At 41.4% G+C, this 16,917-nt stretch overlaps 1 protein-coding gene across 7 annotated transcripts in view; it reads right to left on the reverse strand.

Moving 5' to 3' along the window:
* PARP4 (poly(ADP-ribose) polymerase family member 4) overlaps window positions 1-16,917 on the reverse strand; it is a 2,883,551-nt gene that overhangs the window by 1,726,652 nt on the left and 1,139,982 nt on the right. For all 7 annotated transcript variants that reach the window (XM_044073295.1, XM_044073293.1, XM_044073297.1 and 4 more), the window contains one exon: window positions 501-582. In XM_044073295.1, the coding sequence (XP_043929230.1) occupies window positions 501-582 (82 nt within the window). The remainder of the gene's footprint in view (window positions 1-500; window positions 583-16,917) is intronic.

Below are 16,917 nucleotides of genomic sequence, written 5' to 3' on the forward strand. Positions count from 1 at the left end.
GCATACATACAAATATGCGCGTGCATAGATTGTTTTTGGTAATTCAACAAAAGTCACTTTCTCCAAAATTCATATTATCACACCTACACACAAAAAATAGAAATATGGACTTATCAAGAAAGTGACTTTCAATCAAATTATTCACACCCACACCCTGCTAACTTAAATATACCATCTCCAAGATCATATAACACCAGAAAAAAAGGTAAAAATCACCCATCTCTGGTATTCCGCAACCTTGTAAAAACGTCTCCCCTTCCATTCATTCTTTCCAAATACTGAACTTGTTTTTTATGCTTCGAATAAAACAAATTCAAAAAGAACACCATGCAACTAACTACATTTCCCCTGTGTACACACAGACACTTGCACATAATTCACATTCTTACACTGAAAAGTTCATCCTTCTTTAGTTTGCACAGATGCATCCAAGCTGCACTCTATTTCTGTACTAGTAATTAATACTGAAAATATTCCCTAAGGCAATAAGAAGTCTTTACCTTCATTTGAATCTTGTGCGACCAGCAGACAATGTTTTCTATATTATATGGCATCTCAATGGACAGCTCAACAGATAGTCCACTGTGTAGAAAAAAGTAACATGTTATCTTTATATTTCTGCTTTACAGTTTGATATCCACAAAAATCAGAAACTCTAAATGACAATTTCTTTTTAGAAGCAATTTTTAATGAGCATAAATAAAGCCAACTTACCTGTAGTAACAGGAACTTTGTTCTCGGTATGCTTAACCAGACAGGAAATATGAATATGTACTCAGAAATAGCAAGTAAGCTTGGAGTTGCAGATGGCCAAGAAACTACAATTTACCGAAGCTGCTCAAAGCTTGGCGACTTTAGCCAGAAATCTTGAATGCATCTGAACAGAAATCCAAGGCATCCACTGAATTTAACTGAAAAATAACTATTTTACACCTGCACTGCACAATGTGAACTATATTTAACTAAACTGCCGTTTTTTTTTTTTTTTGCTCGGACTTATTCTGCACTTTGAATTTTGTAATACCTCCGCCTTATATAGCATAGACTAGATACAGACTTGCTGAATCTAGACAGATTGGTATCACTTCAGCACTAAAACCAGTCATCTTACATTAAGAGGGCCCTCTTGCACCCTTGTGGCAGAAATGTGTAGCCCAGGCCTCATCTGAGTTGGGGACTGCTGGAAAAAGGCTCAGTTTTGGGCTTTCCTACTGGTCAGTGTGTGTGTTAAACTGTTTGACTTTGCCTGTATTTAAGCCTCACGTTTGCATGTAGCTGCTCACCACTCAATGGGTTTAGCATCGAAACATATAGACAAAAACACTTAGAAAGACAATTTTCTTTAGATGCCTGATAGTGAACCCTTCCAAACTACCCTGCTGCACTGCAAGCTACTTATTTGCATACTGAGAAGCATTGTCACAGGTTTTTAACCCTAGCCTACTACAGAACAGACTTCTTGGTTAACCCTACAGAAAAACATGATTGAAATAGCCCACTTCCCACTAGTAATTAAGATATAATACTGCCACAATGGACAGTCAGTTTCTCAGCATTTCTCTGGCCACCCTAATTGATATGGGTTTCCTGAGGCAGTGTAGCCTCATGTTTACTGACAACCACTTACTCCTAAAACAAACAAATACAATACGTGAGAGATGTAGGGTCTATAACACCGAACTTTCAAAATTGAGTGCTGTAATATCAACCCGTTTTCAGCAAATGCTGAAAATATCAAAGAAACAGAAAAACAATTTTTTTTCCTAGGGAACCAAAAGAATTTGGTTGTCCGTTTCTGTTGCTTTGGTATTTTCAGCGCTGTGGTGGAAAGTTACGGGTCGGGTTCAGGTAAGTGTGCGATTGTGTGGATGTGAGGGTTAGGGCGGGTTAGGTGAGTAAGGGTTAGGGCACGGGAGAGGTGACTGTGCGATAGTGATGGACCTTAGGGTTACGGTTTGGGTTAAGGTAAGTGGATAGTTAGTGGTGTATGCATAGTTTAGTGTAGGGTTAGGTGTAAGAGTTTAGGTGTATGTTCATAGGTAGGTACTAGGCTATTGGCCCTAGGGCCTATATAAGCCTAGCCAAAAATGTACCCTGGCTTTCACCACCCAAGAAAATTATTTTCCTGTGCCCCTGTCGAGCAGAGCCACAGAAGTGATCCCTGGGGTGAATTTATTATTTCCCATCCAATCATCAAGATTTTTCTTTAAGAGTGCTAATGAGGTCTGTTTGACGTAGATAGGTAGTCTGTTCCAGAGTATGGGAAATCTCTGCGACAGGAATCTAGCCCTCCAGCATGTTCTGTTTATTGTGGTGACAAGGTTTACATCCCTACAGCGTGTAGCTCGGAGGGATTGGGATTTCTTTAAGTGGAGCATGTCCAACAGCTCTGGGTTTGACATAGCTTTATATGTTAGGCAGAGATCGCCTCTGAGTAGGCGATATGCGATAGAGTACAACTGCAGTTTTTTGAGACGGTCTGCTTAGGGCATCTGTTTGAGGCCAGTAATCCACTTTGTGAGGTATTTTTGTGGCCTTTCCAGTTGTTGTAGATGTCTTGTGAGGTACATACCAAAAGGGGCGTTGTACTCTATAATGGGTCTAATGAGTGATGAGTAGAGGGGAACAATGGATGAGAAACCTTTTGTGATGAGGTGAGCCACGTAGAAGGATTTCCTGGCAACTGTAGTGATGTGATTATCAAAGGAGAGACTACTGTCCACCTGTGAACCAAGGTCTCATCACATTTTCGGCATTAAGTAGACTACAACCTATGTGGTAGTTCATGAGTACAGAATTTTTACCAAAGGGGATGACAATACACTTTTTGGCATTGAGTTTCAGGTCATGGCTTTGACACCAGGTATCTGTCTCAGTGAGGCCCTTTTGTATTATGTCGACATCGTTAGGAGTTTCGATTATGGCTCCTAGTTTGCATTCATCTTCTGTGTTAGCCTGTACTTCAGAGAAGTAGATACCAAACAGGAAAAGACCCAGGACTGAACCCTGTGGTACTCCACTTGTCACTGGTCTGAAGTCGGATTTGGAGTCCGCTACTTTCACAGTGTGGGTTCTGTCCGTGAGCCAGTTGGCAACCCATCTTGTGACATAGGGATTTATACCTAGTTTAGTGAGCTTATCTATAATTCCAGAGTGGGGGATGGTGTCGATAGCCTTGGCAAGATCTAGATAAGCTGTGTGAACCACTTTACCCTCATCTATGGCTTTGGTGACTGCTACAAAGAAGTCAATCAGGTTTAGGAGACCTGATCTGCCTTTTACAAATCTGAACTGGGTAGGTTCCAGAGTTTGGATATTACCAATGTCTTTGTTTATGAGTTCCGTGATGATGCGTTCCATGGCCTTGCAGACCAGGCTCGTCAGGCTAATGGGGCGGTAGTTCCCGGGGTCCGTCGTGGCTCCCCTTTTGTGGAGTGGGATAACTGTCGCAGTCCGCCATTCAGTGGGCACAAAGTCTGAGGTGAAGCTATGACGGAACATGGTACTTGGGTAGGGTGCCAGTTCATTCTGTAGTTTGTGTAAAACACAGCCTGGGATATTGTCAGGTCCCATGGATGCTGTGTTCTTGGCTTTGGAGAGTGTGTTTTTTACCTGTGCAGCCGTGATTACAGGAACTTTACATTCTTCCAGTATAGAGATGGGCCCTCTAGGGGGTGAGAGGGGGTAAAGTTAGCACTGAACCTATCTGCCAGGATGTTGGCAATATCAGTTGGTTCTATATATTTAGTGTCTTTATGCTGTAACTCAGAGCAGATCTGAGTGTTGCCATTGAGATTCCTGACATAGCTATAGAATGCTTTGTGGTTGTCTGTAGAGTCAGTGGCAATTTTGTTTTGTTTTCGTAATTAGCTTTGGAGGAATTTATGAGGGATGTCAGCTTCTTACTGAGGTTGACCAGGGAGTTGTGTGTGTGGATTGCTGTTTGTTTGGTGTGCTTGCGTTGTGTGTATGTGTTTTGGAACAGCAGATTTTTTCCCTAGGAAAAAATTTGCTGTTCTGTATGTTCGATGTTTTAAATTTTCGATTAATAGGGTTCGATATTAGAACACTTGAAATTTTGAAAGTTCGGTGTTCTAATATAGACCCAGAGATGTATATACACTATGAATGAGGAATCAATTTTCTCATGTAAAAACAAGCCAAACATCAAACAGGTTGTCAGCACACAGACTTCACCTCTCGCACATAGCAAGTACACACCACATAAACCCACATACATGGAGGTACTAACTAGAATCCTACCAAGAGGTCAGAGACCTCCTATGCGGAAACCTACTGCACGCACTGCAGAGCCAAAAGACTTTACTACACACAATAATACACACATCAGTGTCTCAACTAATAAGCCTCTAAGGCAAATCACGTTAAAACCAAATGTCATGGTTATAGGCAACTCCACAATGAGAAACAGATGTCCCCCGTACCAGGATGGACAAGGAGGTGGTCACTGTCAGCTGCCTATCAGGTGCCAGGATCTGTCAAATCATCCACACACTCAAGTCTCTCCATAACAAATACCAGTATAACTTTGCCATAGCCCACGCTGGGGTGAATGACATGAGACATACCTCTCTGGACTATACGAAGACAGACATGACTGAACTCTCTGATGACTTGTCCCAGGCATGTATGTCCCTAGCCCTACACAGCATTCTACCTTCCTCAGGATGTAGTGGTAGGCATCCTTCAATCCCAAAGAACCATGGCTCTACGCCTCTATTAGACTGATTTGAGCAGCATCTTCTGTGGCTGCACAATCCAATCCAGGACCACAATCTGGGCAGCAATAGGTAGATGTTGGTCTTTTATCATGGGCACAGATTTTCCTGAGGGCTCCCTTATCCTCTGCTCTCCTTGCCAAGGTGATTTCATATATGGTGAAAGCTTCCTTCACTTTCTTATTCCAGGCAATCTTGTCTGAGGCGAGAGAATACCAGTTGCTCATGTTGGAGAGAGCACTAAGGTCATGCTTGCATACATCCTTGTAGTGCAAAATAGATCGTCCTTTTGGCCTCTTTCCACACTCCAGCTCTCCAAAAAGTAGGTCTTTTGGTATTTGGCCATCTGTCATGTGTGAAACCTGACCCGACCAATGCATATGTCTCTGTTTCAGGAGGGTGAACACAAAGGTGGTGCCTGTCCTCTCAAGCACTGTGCTGTTGGAGAACTTGTCCTGCAATGAGATACAGAGTATGGGCCTAAGGCAGCACAAACAATACGTTGAGCCGCTGTCCTGTTTTAAGCACACAGTCCATGTTTCACTGGCATACAGAAATGTGCTCAAAACACAGGCTGTGTAAACCTGCATCTTAGTGTGCACACTGAACTTATTATTAGCCCATACTCTCTTTGTCAGCCTGGAAAACACTGTGGTGACTTTTCCAGTGCACTTGTTGATTTCGCTGTCAAGCGACAAGTTGTCAGTGACTGTAGAGCCTAGGTACATGAAATTATGGACAACCTCCAGCTCATAGTCATTCACCATGACTGATGGCTCACTGCCCACATTTTGGTCCATCACCTGGGTTTTCTCTGAGCTGATTGTGAGGCCAAATCCCATACATACATTCCCAATGGAAGTCATGAGTAACTGAATTTCTTGATGAATGTAAACCACAACAGCTGCAAAATCAGTGAACAAGAACTCCTTTAGACACCTCCTAAGCACCCTGGTCTTTGATCCAAGTCTCAACAGTTTGCAGAGGATGCCATCCATTCTGATTCAGAGAAAGATACCCTCTGTAGCAGTTCCAAAAGCAAATTTCAACAGATCTGAAAAGAAGATGCTAAACAATGTTGGAGCCAGTATACAGTCCTGCTTTAATCCACTGAGAATCTCGAAAGGTTCTGATGTGGATCCATCGTACATGACGGTCCAATTCACACCTTCATGGAAGGCTCTGACACTGCTAACCAGTAATGTAGGACAGCCAATCTTTGCCAGAATTACAAACATACCTTTGTTACTGACAAAGTCGAATGTCTAGGTCAGATCAATGATGGCAATATACAGAGGTTTGTTCTGCTCCCTACACTTTTCTTGTAGTGGCCTAACAGAGAAAAACATGTCTATGGTAGACCACACAGTTCTAAACCCACACTGATACTCGGGGTATACTCTCTCTGCAAGAACATGGAGCTTCTTTAGGACAACATGTACAAACAGCTTCCCCACAGTACAGAGAAGAGAGATACCATGATAATTGTTACAATCACTTTTGTCACCCATATTCTTATAGTTTGTAACTATGTTAGCATCCCTCATATCCTGCAGTACACTACCTTCTCTCCAGCACTGGCAAAATATTGTATACAAAGGTTCATAGGTTGGTACTAGGCTATCGGCCCTAGGGCCTATGCAAGCTTAGCCATAACAATTCCCTGGATATTTCTTCCCACAATATTTACTTCTCCAGGCCCCTGTCTAGCAGGGCGACTGACATGATCCCCGGGGTGAATTTCCTATCTCCCATCCAATCATCAAGGTTCCTTTTGAAGAGGGCCAAAGAGGCGCTCTGCTTGATATGTATGGGCAGTCTATTCCAGAGTATGGGGAGTCTCTGGGTCAGGAACCTATCCCTCCAGCATGTTTTGTTCATTGTGATGACAAGGTTTAGATCCCTGGAGCATGTGGCTCTGAGGGATTGGGATTTCTTTAAGTGGAGCATGTCCAACAGCTCAGGGTTTGACATGGCCTTGTATGTTAAGCAGAGATCGCCTCTGAGTAGACGACATGCCACAGAGTATAGCTGGAGTTTTTTTTAGACGGTCAGTATATGGCATCTGCTTTAGGCCTGTGATTCTTTTAGTGAGGTATTTCTGTGGCCTTTCAAGCTGTTGCAGATGTCTTGTGAGGTACATACCAAAAGGGGCATTATACTCTATAATGGGTCTAATGAGGGATGAGTACAGTGGGACAATGACCTCCTTTTTTCTGGATGAAAAGCCCTTAGTGATGAGGTGTGCCACATAGAAGGATTTCCTGACTGTTGTGGCAATGTGGTTATTGAAAGTGAGACCACTATCCACCTGTGTCCCTAAGTCTCTCATCACACTTTCGATGTTTAGTGTCCTGCCACCTATGTGGTAATTCATGGGTACATGTTTTTTTCCAAAGGAGATAACTATACATTTCTTGGCATTAAGCTTGAGCCCATGGCTCTGGCACCAGGCATCTGTTTCTGTAAGGCCCTTTTGTAGAATATACACATCATTTGGGGATTCAATAATGGCTCCCAGTTTGCAGTCATCTGCAAACTTTGTTAGCCAGAGTCCCTTAGTGTTGGCCTGTACTTCAGAGAAGTAGATGCCAAACAAGAGTGGTCCCAGGACTGAACCCTGAGGTACCCCACTTGTCAATTGTCTGGAGCTGGATTTGGAGTCAGCTACTTTTACTGTCTGGGTTCTGTCAGTAAGCCAGTTAGCAACCCATCGAGTGACGTAGAGATTTATGCCCAGCTTAGTAAGTTTATCTATGATTCCAGAGTGGGGGATGGTGTCAAAGGCCTTGGCGAGGTCCAGATAGGCTGTGTGGACTGCCTTACCCTCGTCCACAGCTCTGGAGACTGACTCAATCAGATTCAGGAGACAAACCCAAACTGGGTGGGGTCTAGTGTTTGAAGGTTGCCAATGTCTTTGTTCATAAGTTCCATGATAATGCATTCCATGCCCTTGCAAATCAGGCTTGTCAGACTGATGGGACGGTAGTTCCCAGGATCCAAGGTGGATCCTCCCTTGTGGAGCGGGATAACTGTAGCTGTGCGCCACTCAGTGGGCATGAAGCCTGAGGTGAGGCTATGATTAAACATAACACTTAGGTGAGGTGCCAGTTCATTTTGTAGTTCATGTAGTACACAGCCTGGGATGTCATCTGGTCCCATGGATGCTGTATTCTTAGCTTTGGAGAGTGCGGTTTCTACCTGTGTGGCCGTGATTATCGGAATTTGGCAATCTTTTAGTATTGAGATGGGCCCTTTAGGGGGTGAGAATGAGGTGAAGCTGGCACTAAATTGATCTGCCAGGATATTCGCAATATCCTTGGGATCAGTATATTTAATGCCATTCTGTTGTAACTCAGAGCAGATCTGAACATTGTCATGCAGATTTTTGACATAACTATAGAATGCCTTGTGGTTGTCTTTGGAATCTTTGGCAATTTTATTTTCGTAACTAGCTTTTGAGGATTTTATGAGGGATCTCAGCTTCTTACTGAGGCTGGTGAGGGAGATTTTTTGCATCCTGGGATTTTCCTCTTTTTTGCAACAGTTTCTTCCTTCTGTTGTGTAGTTTGTTTATAGCAGGGGACCACCAGATTGGCTTCCTTTTTTTGGAGAAGAGCATCTTGGTTCTATTTGGGATGGCACGATTCATGCACGAGTGGATGTGCTCGTACAGTGCCTTAGTGTAGGATTCTGCAGTTGAACTTCCAGATCCCATCTGCGTGGGTGTTGTGAAGTTTGTCACTTCTGACTTCAGTAGCTTGAAGTTGGCTTTGGAGAAGTTTTTTAAGGAGGTTTCCTTACTGGGGGTGGGGTGGGATGTGGATGTCAAGGGTGATTTGCTTATGGTCAGACCTGACCAATGAGGGGGTGACCACTGGTGTGGAGCATCTATCTCCCATGTTGGTAATGACCAGGTCTAGGATATTGGAGCCCCTGGTGGGACAATGGATTAGTTGATCCAGGGGGTTGGAATTTATGAATTCCAAGAACCGTTGGGAAAAGGAGTTGGTACCTGAGCAGTTTTCCCAATTAATGGCAGGGTAGTTGAAATCACCCTGTATTAGGGTGTTTGGTTGTATCTTAATATTTTCCAGTATGTTTAGAAAGGTGTAGTGAGAATCTTGGGGCATGGATGGGGATCTGTAGCAAGCTACAGTTTGGATTGCAGTCTTACCTATTGTTAGTTGCACCTGGAGAATTTCAGATGCATTGTGTTGGGCAACTAGCCTGGAGATGTGAATAGCCTTGGTGAATATGGACACTTCTCCACCTTTAGTGTTTCGGTCCTGGTTTTGTGGCCGAAAAGTGTGGTACGAATTGTAGCCTGGTATACACAGGTATCATTGAGAAACTCTTCCAGCTGGGAATTAATCCTTACGACACAGATGGCTAGCCAACTGGCTCACCAACAGAACACATGCAGTCAAAGTTGGGGATTCCATCTCTACCAGTAGGCCAGTTATCAGTGGTGTACCACAAGGATCTGTGCTGTGCCCTCTACCTTTGAAATCTACTTCTCGGAAGTCCAGGCGAAATTACCAAGTTCACTGACAAGTGCAAAATGGGTGCAATCTTTGAGTCCCCTAATGTTAACATATTACAAAAGGGGCTAACACAGGCAAATGACAGGTGCCAAAGCCATGGACTCAAAACTAAACACAAAAAAGTGCATTATTATCTCCTTTGACAAAGGCGATGTTCTGGAAAATTACAATATAGACAGTACCCCCCTAAACTCAAACCCAGTGATGCGAGGTTTGGGAACACAGTTCGACAATAACCTAAATTTCAATCACCATGTGTCCATAGTGGTAAGGAAAGCCATCTACATTTTGCATCCCATAAGTAAGGGCACTGCATCCAGGACTAAGGATGTTACCACTCCTCTGTATTCCACCTTCATCAGACTATTAATGGAGTACAATGCTCCTTTTATGTATCTCAACAGACACCTGTAGCAACTGAAGAGACCACATAGGTTCCTCACCAAGAAAATACAGGGCCTTCAAAACATGACTTATGAGGGTAGGTGAAAAGCCCTGTCACTGTACTCTGTATCTTACTGGCTACTGAGAGGTGGTGTGCCTGGCCTACAGAGAAGTCTCTGACCCTGCCATAATGGAAATGCTACACAACAGCAAGTCAAATGGGACAAGATTCACACACTCCAGGGAACTAAACCTAGCCAGTAATTTTAACAGGACATACTGGAGAGACAGATAAGTCACCCAGAGATTGCATCTCCTCTGGAACAGACTCCTAATTCATGTGTAGCAAAGGTCCTCAATGACCCTATTTAAGTGAAACTTGGACACTTGGAAGGTATACAGTAAATTCACCCCAGGAGTGGCACCTATGTCCCTCATGGACAAGAGCAGTTGGTGCTGATCATTGACTCGCTAATATAGAACATCTAACATGGTCATTTAGGGAATACCGGGATGACACAGCTAGGCTTGTAAAGACTATAGGGCCATTAGCCTAGTAACCACCTATGATCCTATTAGAATGTCTCATTTGATAGTACTTCTGCACAGGCATATGCAATTAAACAAGTCCCACACAGGAAATTGTGCCTCAAACAGTCAAATATTCAGACAGTCATGCAATTCTGAGAGCTTAATAAATAATTTTTTTCATCACCAAAAGCTATTCTGTCAGGTTCCTATTACGTTATCGAAAGATAACGTAATCGAACGCTCAGAACTTTGAAACGGCCGCATTTTGAAGATCGCACTGTGGGATCGCAGTACAGTGAAGATTGGGATCTTTGCCTTTCCTCACTGTAGTGCGATCTCCGAGTTGGAATATATATTTAGCGGGGGGGTGTGGGGGGGCACAGCCCCCTACAATAAAAGCTTCAATATGCAGCCATTTCAATGTTTTGAGAGTTCGATTACGTTATCTTTTGATAACGTAATATGAACCCTATTCTCTCATTTTATGTAAAAATGCATAGCAGAAGTTGCATCACACAAGTTTTATATACCAACATATGTACGCAGACACAAATATTGTCCAGAACATTCACAGCACACAAACAAAATGACAATGTTTTACTACAAATATCTTTAAGTTTTGAGAATTCCAACTTGCATAGAACTGCTCTGTGAATCTCTCAGAAATATGACAGTTAAATTATAGGCAACATGCCAGTTTATTTGAAAAAAACATTTTTGCAGTCTTTACTATTGTAAAAGGGGCGAGCACCCCCAACCCCCATTCCTGTCTGTTTTTTGAAATGGCAGCAAAGGGTCAAGGGGCATAATTTCTCTTACTATGAGTTCAAATACCAGAATTTTTGAGGTTATTTGGCTTTTACTTTTTCAAGGAAGGCAAGGATATACCTACATGGCATCATCAATTATGTCTTATCAGAGCTGTCAATCTACTCAAACTAAGAGGCGTTCCGTAGAGCACAACAATGCCAAGAAAGCCTTTGGTATATAAAATGCATCCCATATGCTGATGTCGTTTATATGCAACCTGCAACACCTCTTCTTCTCAAGTCCAATACAGCTTTAAATCACACTATAAATCTATATGCCGTATGTTAATAAAGCCTGGTCCAGTGCCCCAGTAAAGACTGGAAGCAACACCTTAATATTTCACAAAAAAATTGCAACAAAAACAATGGAAAAAGAGATAAGGCAAACATTCCACCCTACTGTTCAAACAAAATCAAATCAAAATGCTTATTTTATATCCATCAAGAATAATTTATTATTGACATTTGTTTACTAGGAAAGTCCGACTGGGCACAGGTGCACTTTGTTAGTGGAGGACTGGGGTGAAAAGCTTCAAGGTAACAATTTAAAGCAATCAGTACTTTCAAAAACAAATTTTATAATACAGTTTAAGTCATTGATTTTGAAAGTTATCATTTGGCCTGCTTGTGGTGAGGAAGTTTCCCCAGACACTTTTCAGTGTGCACACCTGCAACACACTTGGGTCCACCTGCATCATTGCAGCTCAGGACCCCCCCACCCCCAGCAACTGCAACACTGCCAGATAAAACCACTGCTAGGGTCTGGTTTCTCCCTATAGTTATTGCAAGCCAAGAATAACACTTTTTAATAAGGGCATCTACCAGACAAGTCTGCAGAGCACACTTGGTCTACCTGCATCATCGCAGCTCAGGTCTCCCCCGCAACTGCAACATTACCAGATAAAACTACTGCTACATTCCAGTTTCTCCCTACAGTTATTGCAAGCCAAGAATAACACTTTTTAATAAGGATACCTACCAGACAAGTCTGCATAGCACACTTGGTCTACCTAAATCATCGCAGTTTGGGTTCCTCCCCTCTCCCAGCAACTGCAACATTGCCAGATAAAAACACTGCTACGGCCCGGTTTCTCCCTACAGTTATTGCAAGCCAAGAATAACACTTTTTAATAAGGATACCTACCAGACAAGTATGCATAGGTGACTAGATATTTACAGTTCTTATTATTAGCAGATGTGGTCCTTAACAGTTATGTTTTAAACATTGTGACTGGTTATTTACATTTCCTTTTATAGCACATTTGTTACTTTTACTAGTTATTTTTTAAACATTGTTTTGGCCAGCGTGCACACCTGCAAGATCCCCCCCACACACACACACACACAAGGCATCTTTAGCTTTGTCTATTGCCACAGGGTGGTATAACTTAACAATATACTTGCTGTATCTTGTCCCAAACAGCTCTGCCTCCACACTGAATACTTGTACAGTAAGGCAAGTACCATTTATTTGGTGTATTTTGTCCCCAGACAAATTTACCTTCCTTTGTATTACTTGCACACCAAGGCCATAAAGTAGTGTTTCTGCAACTAACTGCTTACACTCCTAATTTCCTGCTTCTACCTCTTCCTTGCTTACACTTACATTACGGCTCCAAGGCTTCCACTTCTTATGCTGATTGCTTTTCTTTGCAGTCTTCTGTGAGGGAGGCGCGCCAGATCTCTACCTGCTTTTTCTGGTTATACCTTCCCCCATTTTGTATCTCCCTCCTTTTACTCCCTCCTCTCCTATGCACATTAACTAGTCTGTATTAGTGGGTCTCCTTGAGTGGCGCCATTTTGAAAGTTATCTTTTGGCCTGCTTGTGGTGAAGAAGCTTCCCCAGACCCTTTTCAGTGTGACTGCACAAGTATAAGTAAATTAAACTAGTACAGTACAGCCAAACAGACACATTTGGTGTAAACAGAAATAAATGAAAAGATGCATTTGGTGTACAAAGAGAAACAAGTAAGCCCAGGGTTATAACTCGCATTATTGTTAGCCCTGCTGCACTCGCCCTCGCTGTGCTTGGGCTCACTCCGCTCCCTTCCCTGCCCCCTATTTCCACCCGCCACCACTAGTGCTACATTTCAACTAAACTTAGCCACTCCCCTCATGCTAACCACCAATCACTGAATCTGTCCCTCCCCTGTACCCATTTCCTTCTCTTCCACTATTCCACATCCTGTAGAGCACAGTCTTCTATCAACTACATTACAATCACAAACAACACCTCTCATCATCCACCACACCCACCCCATCCCAAGCAGATCTCTCACTCATGACCAAACCCAACCAAATCATGTCAAACTACCCAAACCCACATACATACACCTCTTACTATTGCTCCTAGGTATATCCACCCTCCCATGCTAATTTCTATCACCAACCACCAAAAACAATGTAATTTTAACCACATACCAAGAAAAACTACTTCTACTAACATTATTACAACACACCCTTTTACTCAACTAGTCCCCTCTCACTACCAAACCTTCTTTATTCACCACTATGCACACAGATTACAGCCATCACATTACCAGTCTCAAACAACGATAAAGAACTTTAAGACCCTAAACAAACTACTCAAACTCTATTTTTACCTCAGAACCCAACTCATTAGCTGCAGTGATATACACCCAAACCCAGGTCCACAAAATCTAGGAGCCCCAACCCTCAACCTGAATGACAGCCTACTCCACCGAGACAAATCCACACTCCTCATTTTAAATTTAAATGTCAGAAGTATACTAAACAAAGTCCATGACCTTCTCCTTTTATCAACCTGAGATAGTCAAACTAACAGAGACTTGGCTTAAACCAGGCAACCACAACAATGAAATCACTCCACCAGATTACAATATAATTCATAGTGATAGAATAGGTAAAAAGGGGGCAGGGGTAAATGGTGGTAGAGTTCATGGATGAGCTTCTAAGGAGGTGGAGATAAGCCATACACCTCCATTTCATGTCTGCCCCTTGGTCATCACCAGTCAGCTGCATTGTAAGGGGGGAATGGTGGGTATGGCATAAGAAAAAAACCCTGCAGAATGATGACAGCCAAGAACCTCCTGGAAGCCCTCAAGCTCCACAACTGGCCCCAGCTAATATTGGAGGAGGTGTGGTGGAATGACAAGTAGCTAGCTAAACTGGTGTGGGCACTGGGTAGGAGTGCCACAGAATGATGCAGAGACCCAAAAAAGTGATATGCTGAGAAACAGTAATACTAACCACTGTGTCACCTGCAAGGCAGTTTTATTACTTAAAGATTCTTTCAAAAAGCTGAAAGAAGAGATGTGAAAAAAAGAAGAAAAATGTAAATTATTACAGAGAAGATGATCATGAATGGGTGGAGAGGGCATTTATGGGTCTGGGGTATTTGTACTGACTTGGCAAAGGGCTACTAAAAGAAAAAAGGAAAACTAAGAAAAGATTCTGCCTGGATGAATAATTTTAGAACTTTAAATTGTGTTTGAAGAATACATTATTGAGGTATTCTTTGATATATTGGTTTAAGAAGGAAACTGTTGATGTAGTCTACTTGTTAAAAATTTAAGTTTATTCATGACATAAAAGAACAGCAGCATTTAGAAGTCCTTTGGTGTGATATGACAATGTGAACTGTAGGATTTATGAAATTTTCTGGAACAGCAGCACTAAAATTGAAGGAAGCATCTATTAAGAATAAAACTCACAGTTAAACGAGAAGTACATGTACACTTAAACAAGAAGAAAAATGATGGGATATATTGCATTTATGCTCTTTCTAAGAAAACAAGAATACATGAATTTTCTGAGTAACACACGCAAAACTTAAAGAGCGCTCCTAAGACGACATTAATTGTAGTATTGGAGCACAAGGTAAAGAAGAAAAAAAAAACAGGAAAATGAGGAAAAATAAAAGAAACAGTGTAAGTGCTATCGTTAGCAGAATTTATAAGCGTGGAAAAGAAGTCTGGAACATACAATAAAGGTAGTCAAAAACAGCTACTAGTGAGCACTTCAAGAGGTTGGCCAATCCCTTCAAAAGCACTGTAAACTATAATGCAAAAAGTGTGTCTTTTGCATTTGAAGTGTGTTGTTGGACCTATATTTGGTTCCAGTGCTGCATTATATTGTCATTTCTACAATGAAGCCCTCTGATCTGGGAAGAACTGCAGTACAGATGTTTTCTCAAAGAACAGAAGGATTATGAGTGGCTCCTTGCTAATGCAGAGACTTACAAAGTGCCGAAAGCAATCAGTGTTTGGTTATGATGTTATGAGAAGTGGCTATGGAAGTGCCCTCAAAGTTGTGAAGCAGCAGATAATTGTGGGGTCTAAAATTCTGAATCATTATGCTAAACACCTTGCAACATCTAGAGATGACTAGTGAGTTGCTGAAAGAGTAAAACAATTCCATGATGTCATTTCAACAACAGGTGGTTAATGTACTGCATAAATCTGTAGACATAAATAGTACAATAGTGCATATTAAATTATCACTCAAGACACAGGCAGTCATACATTTATACAAGTGACAAGAAACCATATTGACATATTTTAGTTGTAAACATACATCACAAATATATAACTCATTCAAATCCTTTCATTTAAACCTCATTCCTCTCTCAAAATGTTATTCTGCATGTACTGTCAACACAATTCCCCTTTTTTTCTATGTAATTTGTTCCTACCCTTTTCTAAATATCTTATTTCTAGTTGTTTATCTCTGCTACATTATTTTCTACTTCTAGTACAGTTGGTTTAGACTTTGAATTGCATTTTTGGCAACCACCACAATTAGACTCAGCAACGCCTTACTGTGTCTAGGCAATTCTGATTCTGTATCACAGCTCAAAAAAACATTTCTTTACTTACACCACTTTGCTCACCTAGTATATCTGATTAAGTAGTCTGTGGGGAATTTTTAAAGTATGCCAACTCATTACACTCCCAAAAATATGTTCCCAATTACCTCCTTTTCCATTACACCTCCAACATTTGGTATCTACCTGAGGAGCAATTCTTTGAAGTCTACCTGAGGTATAAAAATACCAACGTAAACACTTCCAAGCAAAGATCCTAAATCTTCTAGTCTTTGTTGCATATTTGTGAGACATACATATATCCCCCATTGTTTCTTTGTGAATTGCTTACCAATTTCTCTTTCCAATTCTTTTTAACTTCCTCTGACTGATTCGTACAGTTATTATACAATAGTTTATATGCTCTACTAATTATCCCTTTTTTAAAAGCAACTTCTGTTCTAGATTCTACTAAAAACTCTACCAGTGCCAGTCTTTCATTTAGGATTCCCCCTATTTCTTTCTCTTTGCCTATACTCTGATATCAATCCTTAATAAGGAAGACAATCTCTAGCCTTTAAGTTCAAATAAATTCTTGGCCTCTTCCCATTCTATTACCTTTCCGTCTCTATTTGATCCCAACACCTTGGTTCCTTTGAGTTTTTTCCAATAAATTACAGCCTCCTCTTCTCTACTGTCTGTATCCTTAATTGCAGTCCAAAAGTACATATTGAACAGAAACTAGTTACACTGGAATACAAAACAACTCCTGTCACTTGAGTTGGGATTCTGGAATGAGATAAAGGATTTGACTGTTTGAAATTTGTGAAAACAAAGACTTGACTGATTTCTCAGACAACCAGGGGAAATGCCTATAGGGTGTCAAGCAGCTGATAGGGTTTATGGTTGACTAAGTGATTCTGATTCAGTTCCTAACCTGGTATTAGAAAAAGCAGTTTTCTTTCCTTTTTTTTTTAAACAAATTTATTGAATTATCACTCATGGCATAAGCAAAATTACATTTATATAAAAGTAATCAAACCGTGTTAACAAGTTCACATTTACAAACATTATACAACACATATACTGTTCTATATAATATAAATAATACCAACATTACA

The sequence above is a fragment of the Protopterus annectens genome, chromosome 5.part1 (assembly GCF_019279795.1).
Source record: "Protopterus annectens isolate FY-2018-M chromosome 5.part1, PAN1.0, whole genome shotgun sequence".
In the NCBI taxonomy this organism is placed as follows: Eukaryota; Metazoa; Chordata; order Ceratodontiformes; family Protopteridae; genus Protopterus; species Protopterus annectens.